This window comes from Chrysochloris asiatica, unplaced genomic scaffold (assembly GCF_000296735.1).
Source record: "Chrysochloris asiatica unplaced genomic scaffold, ChrAsi1.0 scaffold00049, whole genome shotgun sequence".
Taxonomy (NCBI): Eukaryota; Metazoa; Chordata; class Mammalia; order Afrosoricida; family Chrysochloridae; genus Chrysochloris; species Chrysochloris asiatica.
In genome coordinates, this window is record NW_006408567.1 from 12608753 (window position 1) to 12630057 (window position 21305).

Consider the following 21305-nt stretch of genomic DNA (forward strand, 5'->3'; position numbering starts at 1 on the left):
ACCCCCTCCCTGTAGCCTCCAAGTAATTTTAAGATAAACTCAGCCATTTCCATTTCTGAATTGTTGATCCATAGATGTGATCATTAAGGGTTTTTCTTTCTTTTTATCAGCTTCTAGGCCAGGATTTTCAATGGTTTGGCAGTTGTGATGTTGTAACCCTCCATGATGGGATCTAATACAGTCTGATCATTTCCTCGAAGAGATCTGCTATTAGCAGCTAGTCTATTGGAGGTGTGTAGCCTGCAACATCTTTTTTATAAACATAAAAGAGAGAAGGGAGCAGAGAGAGAAGGACCTATTGCCACAACAATGAAGAGCCAGGAATGAAGTGCTTTTGGACCTAGGGTCCCTGCTCGGGACCCTATCTATCCAGGAGAAGATTGGTGCCAAGAGACATGGAAATCTCCAAGGAATATTGGAGTTACAGATGCCGAGAGGAGACAGGATCTTTCTCCAGAGCTGACAAAAAGAGAAAGCCTGTCCCCAGAGCCGGCACTCTGAATTTGGACTTCTGGCCTCCAAAACCATGAGAGAACAAATGTATTTGTTAAAGGCAACCTGCTGTATTACTTGGCTCTATTATAGCAGCACTAGATAACTAAGACATTTGATATACACTTAGAATATTCTATTGAGACTATTCCTCAGGGTTCCTTTCACAATGACTATAATCTAAATTATTCCAGTTGTCCATTCATTTGGAGTAATAGCGTTACATATAAGCATGTTTAATCCTCTGTGCCTTAATATTTAATACAAATTGATTTACTTTGTAGTGAGTTCTGTATGTTTTACCTAAAATAGGAACTCAGAAAACCGTAATTCTCCTGTGGGTATTATTAATTCATACAATATTCTAGAAATGTAACATCCTTGATGAATCCAAACCAACGTTTATAAACCAGAGTATTAATAGCTGCTTGAAATGAAATGGTATGCTCATTTCACTGTCTACCATCCTTTACTTGCTTTCAGCATATATTTTGTAGGGCTGATTTTTTTATTTTCTTGGATGATTCCAATCTGCTTAGCACCAGATCAAAAATAGTCTGTTGAAGCCTATTTAAGAAATACATTTTGTCAATGGTCAAGCATGTGTTCGGCATGGCGTCTGCATGTCTTGTGTCTGTCTTGTTTCATTTTATCAAGTTTCTCTCTCTAGCAGGGTCAGACAAAGTTGTGTGAGTTCTGGGCTCATCATTCATGTCTTGGTGCCCTTCAGATCCATCAGCCTGGTAAACAATTGCATGCAGTACTGTTGCCAAACTTCAGGTGGCTGAGGTAGCCACAGGTGCCAGACACAAAAGCATTCATCAGAGACTGCTTTGAATGAGAATGTTTGTTGGGCTGTGATTTCTACTCCAGAGTTGTTGGTTTCATGGGTAGGTGGGCAATCAAGCTATACTGTTGTCAGTTACTGTTGAGTCTGCTCTGACTCATGGCAACCCCATGCACAACAGAATGGAACGTTTCCTGATCCTACACCATGTTTACAACACTGGTATTGATGTATTTTGAGTACCTTCCAATTTAAGGGCTCAACTTCTGACACCATGATGGATAGTATTCTGTGATCCATGGACTAGTTTTTGGAAGTAGATTGCTAGCCTGGAAGTTTGGGTTCAGCTTCTAGTACCATATTGGACAATATTCTGTGATCCTTAGGGATTTCACTGGCTAATTTCTGGAAGTAGACTGCCAGTCCTTTTGCTCCTTGTCTGTCATATTCTGGAAGCTCACAGAAACACATCTTCAATGGATGCTGCTGCTGGTATTTGAAATGCCAGCGGCATGGCTTCCCATATCAGAGCAACATACAAGTGACCATTGTCCACAAACTGACAGATGGGTTGTTGTTGTTGTTGTTATTAAGTGCCATCATTGAGTCGATTCTGACCCATAGAGACCCTGTATAAGGTTTCCAAGGAGCAGCTGGTGAGCTTGAACCACTGACTTTGCAGTTCAAACAACTTTGCAGTCTGACGCATTAGCCCACAATGCCACAACCAAGTCAATATCCCCGCTTATGTAAGGAGACTCAAGTCAGATGTTGGAAATGTGCAGGGATATTTTAGTAGCATTTTATGAAACTGGATCTTGGGTCTGGATGCTTCTCCATCCAGTTCATTCAAAAAGTTCATTCATTCCTTGTTATTCAAAAAGCATGGTAAGTGATAGTCACCATCTTCCAAGCTTCTATGTGGAAACATGTCCTCTCTCCCTCAGAAGGCCCGTTTATGAACCTGCTCTATTTCTTGCTCCTAGAATCAGATTTGGCCAACCCGACAGAAGTGCAAATTAGCCAACAAATTTAATCTTCAAACGTGTTCTTGGGAAATAGCAGGATGAGGCTTTCCATAAAAGGAAAAAACAAAGGGTAGCATTTGAATTTTTATGGCAAAACGCTCCATATGTTCATCTTTACCAGATCAATGCCTTTTGATAGATTTCAGCAAGTCAGTAAATTAGGTTAGGTAGGCCTTTGAAGGCTGGCACAGGAAAATTCACCATTTGTTGTAAGAAAGAAAGAGAAAATGTTGCTTGAGATTCAAACACAAGTTTTACAGATCTCCTTGATTATAACAAATCTCTATATCTTAGTAAAGGAGTTCTGGTAGCGTAGTGGTTACGAATTGGGCTGTGAACCGCAAGGTCAGCAGTTTGAAACTACCAGCTGTTCTGCAGGAGAAAGATGAAGCTTCTGGTCCCGTAAAGATTTACAGCCTCGGAAACCCTGTACAGGGTCGCTATGAGTCGGAATCGACTCCACGGCACAAAACAACAACAACAAATACCTTAGTACCTTCCATGGACGTCTTGTCTAACAGGAAAGAAAAGTCTTCGAATAAATGGAAGTTTTTTTAAAGGTGGAAGAATCGGGCCATCTATCTGTCAAAACAGCGTATTTCGAATTCTATTGTAATCAAAGTGATATTATTGATAAGTGCCACTGAGTCAGTTCTGACTCATAGCAATCCCAGATAGGAGTTCTGAGGATCAACTGGTGGGTTTGAACCACCAACCTTGTGGTTAGTAGCCCAGAGCTTATCCTACAGTGCCACATCAGGACTCCAGAGATACACTGCAGCATGGCAAATCCTAGCAGAAAAACTACGAGTTTCTAGACACAGACTGATGAAGGGATGTGTTCTTATGAGACTACAAAAATACAAAGGTTCACCACATTAAGCCTTAGAAAGAAAATGACACACAGGGAACTTCTCCATAAAGAGCATATTGTGCCAATTTATTATAGAATGCAGTTAAAAAAATATTTTGATGTTAGCCTCTCCAGTTTAAAAGCACTTAACAACTAGAAACACTTGAACAGCTATGTAATGGTCTCTCCCTCACCTGCCCCAACCCCCACTAAGTACTGTAAACAAGGTTTTGAGAACATTCAATCCACTTCTTGATATGAACAACCAAAGGAGTTAATGCATACACATAGTTGCTTTGTAAAGAAAACCACCTTCTGAATTTCCAAAGCATGCATTGTTACTTGGCATTAGGTATTTCAAAATGACACACTCTGTTAGGGTTATTATTATTTTTTTTTTAAGGCCAAACAGAATACCTATGTACCAGACATACACATTACAACTAGGAAAAAAAAAAGGAGAAAAATGACACATTGTAACTAGTGTAACAATTCCATCAGGAATTAACAGGAAAGGCACTGCATCCCTCTCAGATCAGCACACAGCTACTACCCCACTGGACATGCTTTGGATTCAAGTCCTGTTAAAACATTTTAACAGCATTTTCTACAACATACAACTCACAGGAAGGGTAATACAGCTTACACTATGCTTCCACCGCCATGTAGTTCACCCAAGTATACAACAGTTAGGAATATACGCTATCGGCTTTATTTACAGATTGGTTTTGATGTTTCACTGGGGTCAAAAATCAACTATCTCAACCAACAGTCCCCCCAAAAGGGTATTTGGCTAGGATTCATGGATATTAACAACCAGGTGAAAGAGACAAATGAAACCGGTACCTGACCCCAAACACCTAAATGAAAATTTCTCACCCACAAAAAGTTGGCAGTGAGACGGCTATTCTCCGAATTTTGTCAGCTAAACTCTACACAGAAATTTCAGAACAAAACTTTGTTTGCAAAAGCACAAGTTATATGTTGCCCCAGTTGGGGTGCTTAGTGAATGTATTCCAGGTTTAAAAAAAAAAATGAGTGCTGTTGAAAATTCGAGTTGTGGGTCTGGCACGGGTGATGGATCTCAAATGCTTTCCTGGCTTCCCAGAAGATGTAAAAACACCATGGTGTAACTTTACATATGAACAAAGGTTAGCTTTGAAAATCAGTAATATACATGCACAAACATTAGAACATGAGGGCAAGAAATGAAACACTACCATCAACACGCTGCATCTGTTGTTTCAACAAGCTTCCTGCACTGACACTTGGCATGACGCCTCTTCAGACCAGTACAGAGTCTGCTCTGCAGGCTGGTGAGAGACAAAGCTCTCGCCGGGCCCACTGGTCAGCCTGCCCTTGGCACAAACAGAACAACCTACCAGAAAAGAACAAGTACAAAATACTATCATTATCGGTTTTTCTCAAGACATTCCCAAGTGTCCTTGTGCGATCACCACAAACTCAGTGATTGGCCCAGGACGTCCCGGGTGCCATGAACATTGAGTGGGACAAGGAGGCAAAGCCTTGGTTCTCTTCTGAGCAACATGGACTGGGATTTCTGCCACAGCGGTCACGGCCGCCACTTCCAAAGTAGTGACCGGCAATTTGCACAGTCAAAGGTTCCTCCCTGGAAGGATGGTTTGGAATACTTCTTCATCCAGGGCCGGTTCAGCTTAAGTGGATGGGCGTGTACTCTGGCCTCCTGGTCTGGATGATTTTGGGCTTGGGTCTCTTCATTTTTTCCATCTCGTCGTCTTCTTCATTCTCTTGGTCACTCTCACACACATGGACCACCACACTGGGGGTGGTGTCAGTGGCTGCGTGCAATTCGTACTTCTCCCCTAGGGAAAGAAAATAATCGCGGGTGACTCAGACAAGTCCTCGAGAGCCAAGAACAAGAGAAAATAGAAACACTTCTAGGGGCCTGCTTGCCATAGCTTCTGTGTACATTTAATGGGGACCAAGTGACACAGGCAGGCGCATTCTGTGTTTCTTCAGGGGCACATTCAGAAAAAGACATCTATTATCAATGGATGACTCTCGTGTATGTGAGTCAAACACTAAGTCCAAGCATATGGGAGGTGTGGAGGAAATGCCTTTTTAATTATACTCCCTGGGTTGTACAAATGGTTAACACATTCATTTATTAACTGAGATGTTAGTGGTTTAAGTCTGCCCAGAGAGACCTCAGAAGAAAGACATACTTCCAAATAACCAGCTGCTGGAAACCCTGCAGAACACAATTGTACTCTGGTGCACATGGGGTCACCATGAGTCAGAGGTGACTCTGTGGCAACATGTCCTTGAACATGTCCACCAGGAGCCCTAGCTACCTGAAGGTCTGTCAGTATTGCCCAAAGTGTGTTGTGAGGAGCATCAGGCCAGGGGAAGGATGAGGTGTGGACAAGCCCATCTGGAAGCAGGACTTGCTGAGTCTCCCTCGAGAGGCCCTGCTAAGACTCACAGTGCACACCAAGGCACCTGGGACACTGGGGTGGGGAGGTGGGTCTGCAAGGGACCACACTCTCCAAGAGCATCCCCTTTCACTTAACAACTGCTAACTGAACACGGTTCTGTTGCTTTATTTCAGCCTAAGCGTTACCAGGTTCAGTGAAGTTCAGGCTGGTCTGGTCCAGCAGATGTGGACTCAACTTTTTATAACTGAAACACCCGGCCGGCATCATTTTCTGACACTAGTCTATGGGAAGAGTCTGTCTTTGGAGCTAAGGTGAGGGTGAGTAGCAGACTGGTCAAGAGCTTGGGATCTGAGCCAGCTGCCTGACCACTGAGTACTGGTGCCTGTGGGGCCGTTACTTCACCGTCCTGTGTACCTCAGTCTTCTGATCTGTAAAAGGGGCTGATGATGGCATCTACATCACACAGTTAGTTCAGTGAGTGAACACAGGCACAGCACTTAGCACATGGCTTACGCTATGTGCACGGTACACACTCTCTAGCATGTTCTCAAAGGCAGCCGGAATCACTGCTCTCCTTTGTTCTCATGTGGAATGCTGGGGACAGCAGAAATTCTAGGGATTGTAAACAGGGGCAGGAGGGTTTGCTTCAGCTTGCTTTCTCACTCCTAGAGCAGCTTGGAGGGGGTTACCCTCCAATGTGTTATGTGCAACGTTTCTTCACAGTCCTGGGCAAATGAGTAGAACTCCTGACCACCGAAGACCTGCACCGAGGCTGACTCCCGACTGGCGGGAGCAGCTAAGTAAGACTTCCACCTCATGCTACGTCGGACACTCCTCTGAGTGTAAGACGTACTTTTGGTGCACATGGTTAGTATGCTTGGCGGTGTCTGGTTGGAGGTTTGAGTTCACTCAGAGGTGCTGTGGAAGAAAGGAAGGCCTGGCAATCTACTTTGGAAAAATCAGCCACTGAAAACACTACTAAGCACATATGTATTCTGACACACACCGGGACATCATGAGTCAGCTCCAGGGCAGTTGGCTGTGGCCTTTCTCTATCCCACCTATGAGAGTGGACTTTTACTGTAACTGAACCCGAAAGGTAAAAGAGCTTCCACTCCCTCACTCAGTCACGTTACTTAGGCCCCTTGAAATGTACACTTCACCATGGGGCTGAGAACTCCTATACAAATCTTTACCAATCTAGCGATCAGAATCCCGAAAGCTCTGACTTTAGGACCATATTTGCAAAGTCCATCTCGGAGTTCTGGTGTAGCGTTGTAAGATAAGCACTGGACTGCTAACCATAAGGTCAACAGTTCAAACCACCAACCACTCCTTGGAAACCCTGTATAGGGTTGCTAAGTGTCGGACCTACTTGGCAGTACTTGACAACAACCACAGCCAAAAAATAAAATATATATGTTGTTGTTGTTGTTGTTATGTGCCGTGGAATTGGTTCCGACTCATACCGACCCTGTACAGGGTTTCCGAGGCTGTAAATCTTTACGGGAGCAGAAAGCCTCATCTTTCTCCCGTGGAACAGCTGGTAGTTTCGAACCGCTGACCTTGCAGTTCCCAGCTCGATTCATAACCACTACGCTACCAGAGCTCTATTATTCAAGCTCACTGTTAAATCAACCAAGGATAAATGAGTCTATGACGCCTATTTTATAGAAAGGCTTCTCCAATGAGCATTCAGTAGAGGAGTAATGGGTTGCAGGAAGAACGTTTGCTTTTTGCTTATTATTCCACGGCCTGCACCTCTCCCCAAGTGGGAATGGACTTACTTGGAACTCTAACACCCGAGCAGGTTCCAGGCCCCCTGCCTTGCTCCTACCCCTTGGTCAGGGACTGTGGTGAGTGGTGGAAGATCATGTCCATTCCTCTAACTGGCCACATCAGATCTTGGCCTTCAGGCAATGAGGGGCCTAAGTAACGTGACTGACTATGCACCACAGAGGGCACTTCTGAGAGCATAATGTTCTGAGAAAGGCAGTATTTTCGATATCAGACTGCTGGTAGCGCAAGAAACTAACAGCTTCCTCCTAGAGGAACATCAGCTTGCTGGCCAGGAGGAAGGAGATGTTGATGGTCTCAGCACATATTGGGTTTGCTCCACAGATAGGGCAGGAGCACCCCGACCCTCACCCCTGTCTCCTCACTGTACATTATCAGATAGGACCAGAGCCAACAACATCTCACTGGTTTTTAAAAACATGCAGTGAGCACTGACTATGGTTTAGGCACTGTTGTAAATGCTTTCACCTGATGTTCTCCTCTACCACCCACCACCCCATGGTATAGTTCCTGTTTCATAGGTTTGAAGTGGGGTCCAGAAGAACAGGTCCCTTTAGATGACCAGAACCTCTACTTTCTGGGGCCAGGGCAGCAGGGAGGCGCCCTCTATGGGACAATTTGGGTAGGACATGCATGATCTATGATCTTCCTTCCCAAATTAGAGAAGGCTGGTGAAAACCAGTTCAAGGGACTAAATCACCTTGAAAATGAACTTCTAGAAGGTGGGTCTATTCCCATATCCAAAGTCCCACCGCAACTCTGCCTGCAACAACAGATCCGTGGGCTGGGGAGCCAGCCACAGAGCAGGCTATGCTTAGTAAAGGGGTAGCTGGAGTCTCCTGATGCCTGCCAGAAGGGGCTTCAGGGCTCCGTCCCCTGACCAGTTACAGCCTCCTTCACAACCTTCCCAAAGGAATGCGGTGAGAAGAGGCACACACACTCATCGCACTGGTGACAGCGACCCCAAGACCAAACCAAACCAACTGCCATCTAGTCGATTCCGACTTAGGGAGATCCCACGTGTGTGTGCCGAGAACTGTGCCCCAGGAGGTTTCCCAAGCCGTGATCTTTCCGAGACATATCACTAGACCTTTCTTCTGAGAAACCTCTGGCTGGGTTTGAACAGTCAACTTTTTTTTGCTAGTCGTCAAGTGCTTAACTATTTGTGCTGCATAGGGCCTCCTTACAGTGATACCAAAAACCAAACCTACTGCTGTCAACTTGATTTTGGTTCATGGTGACTATATGTGTTATACTGTAGAACTGCTCCATAGGGTTTGTCTTGACTGTAATGTTTATGGAAGCAGATTGCCAGGCCTTTCTTCCACGGCACTGCTGGGTGGGTTTGAACCACCAACTTTTAGGTTAGTAGCTGAGTGCAGACCACTTGAGCCACCTACTACAGTGATACAGAAGGGAACAAATAGAAAAAATTCACAAAATATGATACGTAGCACCACATGTGTGATGACAAGAGCAGTGGGGACAGTCCCTGATGCAGTAAGATCATGGCCGTGTCATGGGTCTTGAGCACAACCCCTCCCTGCCAAAGAGCAGTGCTTACCTGGTCCTAGCTTGGAGATAGCATATAAAAGATCATAATTAATGACGGGGGTTGCATCTTCCACTTGTTTCCAACCCACAGGCGGAGAGGCAGGAGGAGAGATCAGAAACTGCTTGTCAGGATTTGGGGGAGCCAGATGTGAACTTCCTATGTGTAGAGTCTGAGGAGATAAACAAATACATGCAAACACATGCTAGGGTTAGTGGGGGCCCGCCGGAAGCAACAGCATTTAACAACAGCTCATGAGTGGCCGGTGTGAAGGACAAAAAATCCGCAGCTAGGCAGCAGAAGCGCTGTGATTTCAAGGATGAACCCTATAATGGTCGAAGGGGAAAGTAAATGGGTGCTTGAACTCTATTTATGGTACAAATCCAATTGGAGGTGCCTTGTAGGGACGTGGGGCTCACAGGCACAGGGATAAGTGATTACGCTTGAGTGTGACTGACAGAAAATGACAGAGATGAATTTAGTATAAATGGAAAAAAATAAAGACACAGATTAGAAGTGGTTCTAGAATTAATTTCTTCCAGTTCTTCATGCTATGAAAACAAATACTGATGCTCCAAATGGTAAAGATACATCTCTGGTGACACAGTTTTTCTGAGTCAAAGGCGGGGTGGGGACCTAGGACATGTGCCCACGTGGTCCAAGACCCCCCACCCATGATGCCACACAACAGTGAGTGGTCTGCAGTCACAGCCACTAAGGCTCCTGTTGCCGTCCAAGTGGGTTCCAACTCATAGTGACCCCAGAGGAAAAGGACGAACTAACTGCTCCCTAGGTTTTCAAGGCTGCAAATCTTTACAGGAACACACTACCTCAACTGTTTCCCCACAGAGCAGCTGATGTGTTTGAACTACCAACCTTCGGTTAGCAGCAGTGAGCCACCAAGGCCCCACGATCCTAGTTATTGTTAGGTGCTGTTGAATCAATTTTGACACATTAACCACCATGCATAGGGTTTCTGAGGAGTTGCTGGTAGGTTTGAACCACTGACCTTGTGGTTCGCAGTCTAGTGCTGCTTACCTGCAGCACCACACCAGGATCAGCAATGGACTATGAACCACAAGGCAGGCAGTTCAAGGCCACCAGCAGCTCCCTGGAAAACCCTATACAGGGTTGTTATGAGTTGGAACTGATTTGACGGTACTTAAAAGAAGTCCTGGCATAAGGACTGGACTGCTAAGGTCGGCAGTTCAAACCTACCAGCCCTCTGCTGGAGAAAGATGAGGCTCTCCACTGCCATAAAGGGTTGCTATGAGTCAGAATCTACTGGAAGGACGTGGGTTATAATTAGAATGTGATCTGGAACAAAGCTTCCAAATCTTACCAGTTTCACTTTCTTTAAACTTTTATGTTTCCCTCCAAGTTTTCACAATGAGAATGTCATTGCTTTTAGAGTCAGAAGAAAGTCATGAAAGTACTAAGTAGTTATTCTTAGAAGGAATAACACCAAAAGCAAGGGCTCACAGGGAGCCGAGTCAGGCGGGCATTGCCCGCTGCCTGTGCACTAGCCACTAGGGGGCAGAGCATCCCAGTCCATTTTATGCTGAAACTGCAGGAGGATCGTCCCAGTCTGGGGAGCTTTCCTCCCTCTGGCAGAAAAGTCTCTCCATGGTACCTGCTGGCATGCTGGTGCAGGGGGCTCAGAGGCTGAATGGGGTTCACCTGCCCAGAAAAGCAGAATCCTGGAAGTGTCCTCTCTGCCCCCTCCCATCCCTGGGGCCCAGTTCTTTCTTCATATAGAATTTTGTGGCCCATAAATCTGTCTTCCCCCCTCACTTTACTGCCTGGCGTCTGCTTGCCTGGTGCTGGTCAAAAAAAAATCTTGATCAGGGGCCATTTCAAAGCTGCTTTCAAACACATTTTGCTTCTCTTAAGATAGATAAGACATTGAAAACTTAAAAGAATATACATTTAGCCTTTCTCAGGATGAATTCTGGGTTAAAAATCAATGTATAATGTAATCTAATATCAACCGTTTCAGAAAACAGGGTGGGAGGGTGAAGTAGGCACATCACTGAACCCGACTCACCTGAGCAAAATACAATTTCATCTCCTTTCCCAGAAACTCAGTCTTATGCAGCTGGAGTCTGGCGTCTGCTGCAGATAATGGGTTGCTGAAGTTTATTCTGACCCGTTTGAAGCTCTTAAAATACTGAAAGGTGATATCCTTGTCATAAGTCCTAAAGAGCGATTCAAACTTGGCCTGAAAAGTTACAGTAAAAACAAACAAAGTTAACATTTAACCAACTATGATCCTTGACTGTCGCTGGCTGCTAGGTGCCACTGAGTTGGTTCCAACTCATAGCGATCCTGAGAAGCGGCTGGTGGGTTTGAACCGCCATGAGGGTAACAGTCCATTGCTTATCCTACAGTGCTGTCGAGTCCGTTTGGACTCATAGTGACCCTGCATAGGGTTTCCAAAGAGCGGCTGATGAGCTTGAATTGCCGAGCTTGTGGTTCAAACCGACCTTGAACATTAACTCACAGCGCCATACCAGGACTGATCCTTGATTAGACCCCCATATTACACTTCTTACTGAGGAAGTGATTATCAATCATTTCCAGAACTTCTTTCTTAGACGAGACAGAGAGAAATAAAAGTGATGGTACGGAGTCCCTGAGTTAAGTGCTTGGAAACCCACCCAAAGGTGCCTTGGAAGAAAAGCCTGGTGGTTGTAGCCATAAAGACACTAAGGAACAGTTCTACTCTGCAACACATGGGGTCACCAAGAGTCAGAACTGACTCGATGGGAACTGATTACTGGCTTACTAATGGCTGAGGGGAGTCCTGGTGTGGCTCTGTGGGCTAATGCGTCAGACTGCAAAGTCAGTTTGAACTGCAGGATCGGTAATTCAAGCTCACCAGCTGCTCCTTGGAAACCCTATACAGGGTCACTATGGGTTGGGATTCGACTTGATGGCACTTAACAACAACAATAATGTCCTAAGGAACTCTGGTAGTGTAGTGGTTATGTATTGGGCTGCAAACCTCAAGATCAGCAGTTTGAAACTACCAGCTGTTCTGCAGGAGGAAGATGAGTTTTTCTGCTCCCGTAAAGATTTATAGCCTCAGAAACCCAGCTCACGGTCGCTATGAGTCACATAGCCACCACCACCAGTGTCTACAGAAGACAGTCAGAGTATATGGCTTCTGATATTGCATTTCCTAAGCAGAACGATGATCAATAATTACACACTTTTATAGTTAACAGAATAACCTTTTAAAAGTAAGCATTTTCCAAGGAGGCAGAATTTGGTAATTTAGTAGTCCTCTGGCCAGCCAGTTGCCCTGTCCAATGACCTTCAGTCACTACTCAGTTAACCCAAGCAGCTTCCCACCCTCATTGTTCTGCAGCTCAGCAAGTTCAGTGACCCTCTTCTTTTGTTTTTGATGAAAGCATGCCCCCTCCTTTCGGCCCACTTAGGCACGTCATTGGTGTGGTGCTGCGGATTAATGCGCTACACAGCTAGGTTGGTTTTAACCACAAGGTGTACGGTTCAAGATCACCAGCCGCTCCTTGGAAACCCTATACAGGGTCCCTCTGAGTCCAAACCGACTCAACCTCGATGGTGCTTGAGAACAAAAACAGACATGTCACAAACTCTGGCCTCATATTTTCTCCCATAAGGCAATGCCCCTATCAGCTCTAGAGAGATTCTGATCAACAGTCCCCAAACCAACTGAAGGCAAACATAATCCTGAAGCTAATTTGAGAAAACCATTTTATTGAGTGATGAAGTAAATGAAAATTGTGTTTCTTAATGTACAGAGAGTGGCTCAAAAAAATCCACTCTTGCTTTTACCTCAGTCCGCTATTTTTTGGCTCTTTAAAATAATCCAGGTTTTGAATATCAATATATTACAAACGGGCCAATTTTTTGTAGGCTGGCTTTAATACATGTATTAGGTTCTAGTGTTACAGGTATTAGTGAAAAATTAGGAAACATTACTAGTTCTTAGAATGAAAAGCGAAAGTTCAGAGATTCCAAATTGAGGTTTGGACAACAGAATTCATCAGCTCCCCCGGGTTTCTGAACAACTCTGACCAGAGGCCCCCTAGGCTGGGTCCTGGGTGGGGTTGGGCAGAGGTGGGGTAGCTGGACTCCCAGGCCACTGCAATTCCCCAGAATTCCAATAAGAAAGTAAGAAGAAGGCTTCTGGGAACACTGCAAGGCTTTGAGTTGGGGTGTTTGTGAGTCTTTTTTTCCCCAGATTAAACACTCAAGGCCAGTGGTGGGAGCTCTCAGGCCGGGGAGTGAGGGTATGGGGGGGGGGGGGACTGGGAGTTGGGATCTCAAGATTGATGCAGAGAAGGAAGCAGAGCCCCCGCTAGTACTGTGACACACATATGAGAAGCTGTGGTTTAAGTGCAGAATGGAGAGAGAGTTTTAAATAGGACAGAACATCTCCCAGGATCTTCACAGCTGAACAGGGTGGGGGGTGGAGGGGTAATGTGGGGGACTGAGGTGGGGGTGCCTGCAGGAGAGGCTGTCAGGTCCCACATCCACCTGCCTACAGGTTTGTTAAAAGAGAAGGGAACAAACAGCTTGCAAACTTGCTCTGCTTGCATCTCCCTGGCTTTTTCTTTAGTGGATGAAAGGCTCTGATTTTCCAGGGAGGGTTTTTGAGAAGGCTTGTGTGAATGAATGCAGAGTTGTTGCGTAGTCTCTCCTCTGGCTGCTTAAGCTTTTCCTTCCACCTCTCTGGAGCATGGGCCGGTTGCTGGCAGAAGTGTATGCCTCCTAAATTTGGAATTTTGCATGACCTCATCAATAAACACTGTGACCAAGTGCTTAGTTTTGATTCAGCATTTAGGCTAGATAACTTCGATGAATATTTTCAGAATATAAGTTAGAATTCAGGCCCAGGACACAAGAGAAACTACATTATCAGTTATAGGCATCCTATTGTTACACTATTCTCTTAAAAAACATTCATCGTTCTTCAGATAATTCAGTCTAGTTATTTATTATACTTGTTGTATGGCATTTCTACTTACCTAAATGAAATTAGGATTTTATTCACAATAAGCCTATTATTAATAAATACCTTCAATTTGTAGTACTTTTACACATAGATTGCTCTACAACCTAGTTAAAAACTATTGTCCCAGCCCACAAGCATCATATACAATTATGAGGTCAAATTTGACAAATAACATATATCATACACACAAGTGGGCTTCCAAAAGTCTGTGGGAAAATGGAATTTAAAGATAATGGAATTTGTATACATGAACCTTTTGAAGCCCCCTTGTATGTGGGTAGGAAGCATATAACACAAACACCACCCCTCAAACACAGCATACAACGTAAATTGTTTGTGATATTGAAAATCAATCATACAGCTGAATTGTTACTGAAAAATCGTGCACTGTAATCAAATGAAGGAGAAAACTGCCCAGTGATAGGATATTAATCATATCAATTATCATCAATGAAAGCTGCTTCCCAGGAGGTACTCTTAACATATTAATATTCACCCAGCTGTATCATGGTACTATAGATGCATTTTCTTTAGCTAGAGTTGCCTGAAACCTTGAGGACAGACCCTCATAGTGACTAGCAAGGCATGCAACCCCAAACCAAACCCACTGCCACCATGTTGATTCCGACTCATAGTAACTTTATAGGACAGAGTAGAACAACCAGCCTCTGGTTAGCAGACCAATGTTTAACCTAGGGCACCATTAAGCCTCCTTAAAACATACAAAGACCTTTCCAACACCCATTTCCTAGAATAAAATCAATTTACTCTGAGTTCTGGCTGTAAAACGGAAGCATTCTAGTCATTGTCTGAAATTTTACTCACAACATAAAACCAAAAACCAAACCTGTTGCTGTCAGGTCAATTCCAACTCAAAATGGCCAAATTCTGCCTTATTATTTGATCAAGTATATGGATGTTTTCAAATACAGAGATCTGTAGAAATTCTCTCACTGAAAAGCTTTTGCTTTTCAAAGCTAAAAAAGTATTTTGGATTTACTGCAAAACTCCAGAACTCACAAAAGAGCTACATACACCCAACTATTTCAGACAATAGTCCAGATAAACGCAATGTTTTGAAAGTCTCCAGAATCCGCATGGTATTAGAAACCTTACCCTGGTTTCACTTTCGTTGAAGAGATCACTGTTTGCCACACAGGCAATCAGTGAGCTAAAGCTGTAGTTAAAGTTTCTAAAGTGCATCTTGCTTTCGTACAGTGAGAGAGAGCACTCAGACCCACGGAGTCAAGTCCTGAGTGAGGTTCTTTTACCAGGAGGAGCTGGCGTTTATAAAGCACTGAGGGCCGGCCCCTTGGGGGGTGGGGGAGAGGGCGGGGAAGAGCCGCTTCCAGGGCATCCTGTTTGGACAGCAAATTCCTGAGTCAAGTACTGCATGCTTGCAGGCAGACAGGGACAAAGTGTGAGTCTCTATTGGAAAGAGGTGACGTCAGCACCTTAGTCATTTTCCCTATGCTAATTAACTCTGCTTTGGGAGGATGGAAAAAGCAGCCGAGGTTTGCTTAGCAGCTGCTTTATCAAGCCCTCTTGCAGCATAGTTTCCACTGGTAGTAATTCCATTCAACTCTCAGACAGCATGCTCCCGGCTGAATGGGACGACCCTCCTGCAGATGGAAAATGTTACAGGAGAAAAGGGGCCAGGTCCACCACAGCAGTAAACACTTAGTAAAATAATTAGCCTTGAGAAACCTTCCTGGGAAATTTCAAGGCTTTGGGAAACCTGGAGAACAAAGTCTTGGTGACTTGTTTGATCGTTGCAATGTCCTGAAAAACTCAACAAAAGTTTCAATTTGGGGAATTACAGAAAACATTTTGAAATCTGTCTTGGTCAATGAACTCCGTTTTTTAAGGGAAAAAAGTGGAATTCATTTTGAAATATAGTGTGTTGTCCCCCCACCCCAATTAAACTTTACTGGATGAATGTCCCAATTCCCACTTGAATTTCACTGCCCTATTAAGGGATGGTGAGAAGAGATCCTAAAGTAATCCTGGGGCTTTGATTTGAAAACTTTATTATTGTAATTTGAGAACTAGGAATATGCAAACACACTTTGATCATTTTCTAAGAGCTACTACTGGATTTGGGAGAAGCTCTGGTAGCATAGTGGTTACAAATCGGGCTGCTGACCTCCAGGTCAGCAGTTTGAAACTACCAGCCGTTCCACAGGAGAAAGATGAAGCTTTCTGCTCCTGTAAAGATTTATAACCTCGGAAAGTCTATGCAGGGTCACTATGAGTCGGAAGCGACTCCACGGTACTTAACAACAACAACAACAACCGGATTTGGGGGCACAGATCCAAAAATGTTTTAGGGACTCAAGTCTCCAGAGGTGAGACCTAAAACACTGAGAAGTCCTGCTTAGGGGCTCAGACACAAAATCCTTTTTCCAAAAACAGGCAAAGTAGCAGCACCACAGAGACCACAGTTACCTGGCTGCCCTTTCCAGGTGCGCTGCCTGGTCTGGTGAGCACCAGGACCGGCTCCAGTCTTGTCTTTTCAAAGGATCCCAACTCTTTAAGCATTCTCAACACATTACCAATTTAGGTGCCTGTGGCAGTCTGGGTTCTAAGGTTATTCCACTCTCCCCAATTTTATCATAACCCTCAAAGCATTCAAGTTGTTTTAAAAAGCAGTCTCTAGTCCTGATGTAAGGAGCTCTGCTAGTGTAGTGGTTACAAGGTGTGCTGCTAACTTCAAGGTCAGCAGTTTGAAACTACCAGCTGTACCGTGGGAAAAAGATGAGGCTTTCTGCTCTTGTAAAGATATATAGCCTCGGAAAATCTAGATAGGGTACCTATGAGTCGGAACCAATTCCACAGTGGATAACCACCAACTACCAGTCCTGATGTGGTTGCTGTAGGATCAGCACTAGACTGCTAATCACAAGGTTGGAGGTTCAAACCTGTGAGAAATGTCTATACTGACAAACACTCAAGTAATCCAATCTGTACTCATTTTAGTGAGAGTGAAGTTTTCTTTATTTTGAATTTGCAAAATTGGGTGCCCAGCCCCCATAGACATGGGCAGATGTCCCCATGGCCATTTGACAAAGAGTTTTATTAACCTAACTCTGAAAAAGCCCCTCCTCCATTTCCCCTCTACTTGGTACTTTGGAGTTTATAATCTTTTCCAAACCAGAGCCTACTAGTTTCTAACAGGAGCATTCTCATTTAGTTTCAACCCATCACCATGAATTTCCCCTAGTTCCTTGATGGGTGTATTTGTATTTTAAAGAAGAGTCTAGTAGGTGAACCTAGTCTCTTCCTCTTCTCAGAGTTCCCTTTTGTCATGCCAACCTGCTCCCCACAAGATTTCCTTGATTCTGAAGATGGACCACCCCAACAGCTATTTCTCACAAACCCACCAGCTGGTCCTCTGAAATTCTCTTCAGACAGAGTCACTATGAGGCAGAAGAGACTTGACAACACTTAACAACAAGTTAAGCAGAGTAGTGGTGGCTCAGTGATACAATTCTCCCTTTCCATGTGGGCGACCTGGGTTTGATTCCCGGCCTGTTTCTATGATGAACAGGTTTCAATGGAGCTTCCAGACAAATAGGAGCTGGCAATGGACTTCTGAAACATCAGCCAGCAAAAGCCCTCTGTAGCCCAATGATCGAATCCTGTTGTGCATGGGGTCACCATGAACTGGAGAGTGACCCCCATACTACAGAGGAGAGCTGACCCATTGAGTTTCCAAGAATGTAAACCTTTACACAAGCAAACTGCCACATACTTCTCCCGTGGAGAGGCTAGTGGGTTCAAACTGATGACCTTTAGGTTAGTTGTCTGGACAAGTCTGGAACATTCTGTTCATCTGACATAGTAATACTGGGCTAACCGAAACTTATAATTTTGGTTTTATTGTGGATGAAAAAAAAAATAGAATAGTAAAGTAGTTGAGACTGCTGACCTGTTTAAATGAGAACTGTTGGTGACTGGGGTCTTTAAAGAGTCTAAGGTCTCTCCCTGTCTGAAGCAAAAAGGAATAAAGAAATACACACAGAAATAACAGTCCAGTGGAGGGACAGACTACACAAACTTCAGCCTCCAGGACACTGAGATCAGAAGAACTAGCTAGTACCTAACCACCACTACCAACTGCTCTGTAAGGGGTGACATTAAAAGGTCCTGTAAAGAGTGGGAGAAAAATGTGGAACGAATCTCAAAAGCATAAAAAAGACTAGGCTTAACTGGTCAGAGAGAGGCTATGATCCTTAGTCATCCTTCACAGCTAGAATTGAACTCACCTCTGGCTCAACTTACAGCCAAACAATAGACAGGTTTATAGGGGAACAATAACATGAGGGAGGAAGGTACACACACCTGAGAGTAAACAACCATTTGAGAGCAAAAGGGCAGCATCTGCCCAAGGACACAGTTCAGAGGGTTAGGACAGGAGGAGGAATGGAAATGGGAAACACGGGGAGCAAGTGGGATAAGTGAGGTTACATTGTGGGCATTTATTGAACTGCTGAATAAAAAGCTGATCTGCTCTATAAATCTGCACCCAACTCACAATCAAAAGAAAAGAGAGAATTTTTTCATTGTTGTTGTTATTAAGTGCCACTGACCTTGAAGTTAGTAGTCCAGTGTTAATCCTACAGTGATACATCAGTATTCCAATCTTGCTTTAGACTGTCTCAAAAGCCAAAGCACACTTACAATTCTTTACCTGCCTTTGAATTGATTTTATGTTCCATCTGACATGAATGGAGCAAACTTGGGAACTTCCATTTTCAGATCAGGAATAGGGAGTGATTAAAATGGTGGCTACCAACGGTACCCATTCAACTTCGCTTCCACAGCTTGATGACCAGAGCTCAACTAGAGGAAGATAAAGAAATCTGATAAAGGATACAAATGTAAATTGCTACAATTTGATGAACTTGACCTATACTTATGGGTATACTAGCTCAGAATACCAAATGAGAGGGAAGGAGTCTTCACATCAAGGATCAAGCCTATCTCCTCAGTATACAGGATTGATAGGGATGGGCAATTTAGACACTGACTACAAAAAATGGTGGGGGGAGTGAATATAAAGGCACGAAGTGTGACTGGCTTACAAATTTTCAAGAGGGAGTTTAGTTTCAGAGTCGGCGGGGGAAGGTAGAATCCCCACTGAATAGTTTTCATCTTGTCTAGACGGGCCAGGTGAAAGGAGATGGAGATAAGATTCTTATGATTCAATAGTGAGTAATTGTTATCATGACTAAATGTGTTTGTCACAACTGTAAAGGTAGAAGTTTTGTCACATGAAGTAGTAAATCTTACAGTCCGGGACCATCAAGAGAGAAGAACATGAGCGGAATGTGGGACCCTAACCAGAGAAACAGCAACACTAGAGATGGAAGTAGAGATGTTGACATGGAGAGATAGAGCAGCTGAGGACTCTAGACTCATGGAAAGAGAAAGGTGGCCGGAAGGCAGCTTTGCAAACTGTGTCCTTTGGTTGTTTAAATGATTATATATTCCTGAGTGTTTTTGTGTACATAAAAAAACAAACAACAACCAAAAAACACACACCAAAGGACAGAGGGAATAGAAGCAAATACTTCTTTCTATTTACAGAGGGGATTGTAATCATTGCAATGAAACGAAATATGATAGGAGAAGTGTAAAACCATGTTCTCTCATGTAAACTATCACTCAATTCACAATAAAAGCTTTAAAAACAATGGTGGCTGCCAACTATGGGGGCACTTGAAGCCCTTGAATCCAGTACCCTGGAGCAGAAGCGAGGACATCTAGCATTCATCTGCACAGGTGTCCTCGGCTCCAAAGCAAGAAGTATGGAGTGAACTGTTTTCAAACGGAGTCACCCTGAATAACCCAACTCCATGGTGGTGCGCTGACAGCCCAGCTGGCCGAGAGATCAGGGAGCCGGGGCTCCAAGGGCACTATCCCCCATAACCAGAAGGGACACCACTTTAGCTCACCTCAACTTTATCCGCAGAGCTGGCGGACTGTTTGCATACTCGGACTTGATTTCTAAACCTCTTAGGCAAAATTTACTTTGTGAATAGCCCTCTGCCCCAGAGAGAATAGAAGTGGACCCAGAAGAAGTATAAAACAAGTTGGCTTCCTACATGTGCATCTTTTTGTGATTAGGGGGACAAGTGTATTCTTGATTCTTGCTTGTGAGTTGGATTTAAGTGAAGTGGAGAAAGGAATGCCCGCAGCTATACAGAACTCGGTAGGTAGTAAGTATCTCTGAAGAGCATACTAAAAACTGTGCTCAAAATAGTAAAAGTGAAACCAGAAGTTAAAACAGAAATTAAATGTCTTCGTGAGGGCAAAGCTGGAGATGTTTCATGTTTCTTCCATTCTTGCTATAAAAATCATAAAAGCGTGTCTTTAACCTGTATTTGCCTCCTCTGGCTCCAGTGTGAGCGCATATTTTCATTAAGAAGCTTCTATTTTCAGCTGAGGAAAAACTGAGGTTTCTGTTGAATTCCATCATTCCCATTACAGCATTCCTACAGCACAGTTTGGATTACCTCAGCGCTTTCATTATAAATCCCAAAGAGTTTACAATGTGACAGGAATGTGCCACCGGCTGAAACCGCACAAAATGAACTGACCTGAGAGAGAAAGTGAATTTTGACTTTGATGGACAAACCAAAACTGAGCAAAGAATGAGGCACCTACAAAAGATCTCTTGGAAAGGAAAACTGCACACTCCATGAAGACAAAAGGTGGTGTTGCATTGATTTTAACTCTAAAGAGACATTTTATTTGACCTTTCAGCTTCTGAGAGAATTTGGAATGGTTTCCTTGTTATTTCACGTTTATAACTCCTCCCTTTCTAAAGTGAGGCACCGTTTCCCCAACCTCAGCGACTGCACAAAAGAACGACACAATGACCTTGCTCTCTTACTCATCTTTTACGTTTCCTACTCTAAAAACACTCTGAGCACAGGGTTCTTGTCCTCCTGTCACAGTTGTGCTGGCGGCTGAAGGAGCTAGCACAGTGTCTGAGACCAGTCCGTGTCCAGTGCCAGCTGCGTTCCTGTTTCCCATTCACAGATAAGGACCCGGGGGTTCAGAGGAACACACTGTGCTAGGACAGCTAGGGCTCTCCTCTGGCATGGCCAAGTGGCAGTGCCCCTCGGCTTTGTTGTGCATTTCCCCATTTCTGGGGCAGGTATCTCCAGTGTTTCCAATCGCTCTGGCTGGGCTTTCGGGATGTCTAGGATGTCCTACTCTCCTGCGTGTCTAACTCTCCACTTCGCACACCCACCACACCACTTGAGGTAGCCCTTCAGAATGCTGAAACACTTCTTTAACTGGTCTCACTGGGGATAATTTCTCAGTGTGTCAGTATACTTTGTATACTTTCGTAACATA

The 21305-nt window shown here is 44.2% G+C and overlaps 1 protein-coding gene across 3 annotated transcripts in view; it reads right to left on the minus strand.

The window, feature by feature from the left end:
- Window positions 1-4597: 4597 nt before the first annotated feature.
- Window positions 4598-21305, minus strand: part of RCAN1 (regulator of calcineurin 1) — a 137122-nt gene continuing 120414 nt past the window's right edge. The window contains exons 1-4 of one of the 3 annotated variants that reach the window (XM_006862556.1): window positions 15051-15140; window positions 10977-11150; window positions 8942-9101; window positions 4598-5004 (exon numbers count right to left, since the gene is read on the minus strand). In XM_006862556.1, coding sequence (XP_006862618.1) covers window positions 4832-5004; window positions 8942-9101; window positions 10977-11150; window positions 15051-15137 — 594 coding nt within the window. In that variant the 5' untranslated portion in view covers window positions 15138-15140 and the 3' untranslated portion in view covers window positions 4598-4831. Of the gene's footprint in view, window positions 5005-8941; window positions 9102-10976; window positions 11151-14107; window positions 14117-15050; window positions 15141-21305 lie in introns of those variants that run through there. The other 2 variants (XM_006862557.1, XM_006862555.1) reach the window with 2 other exon arrangements.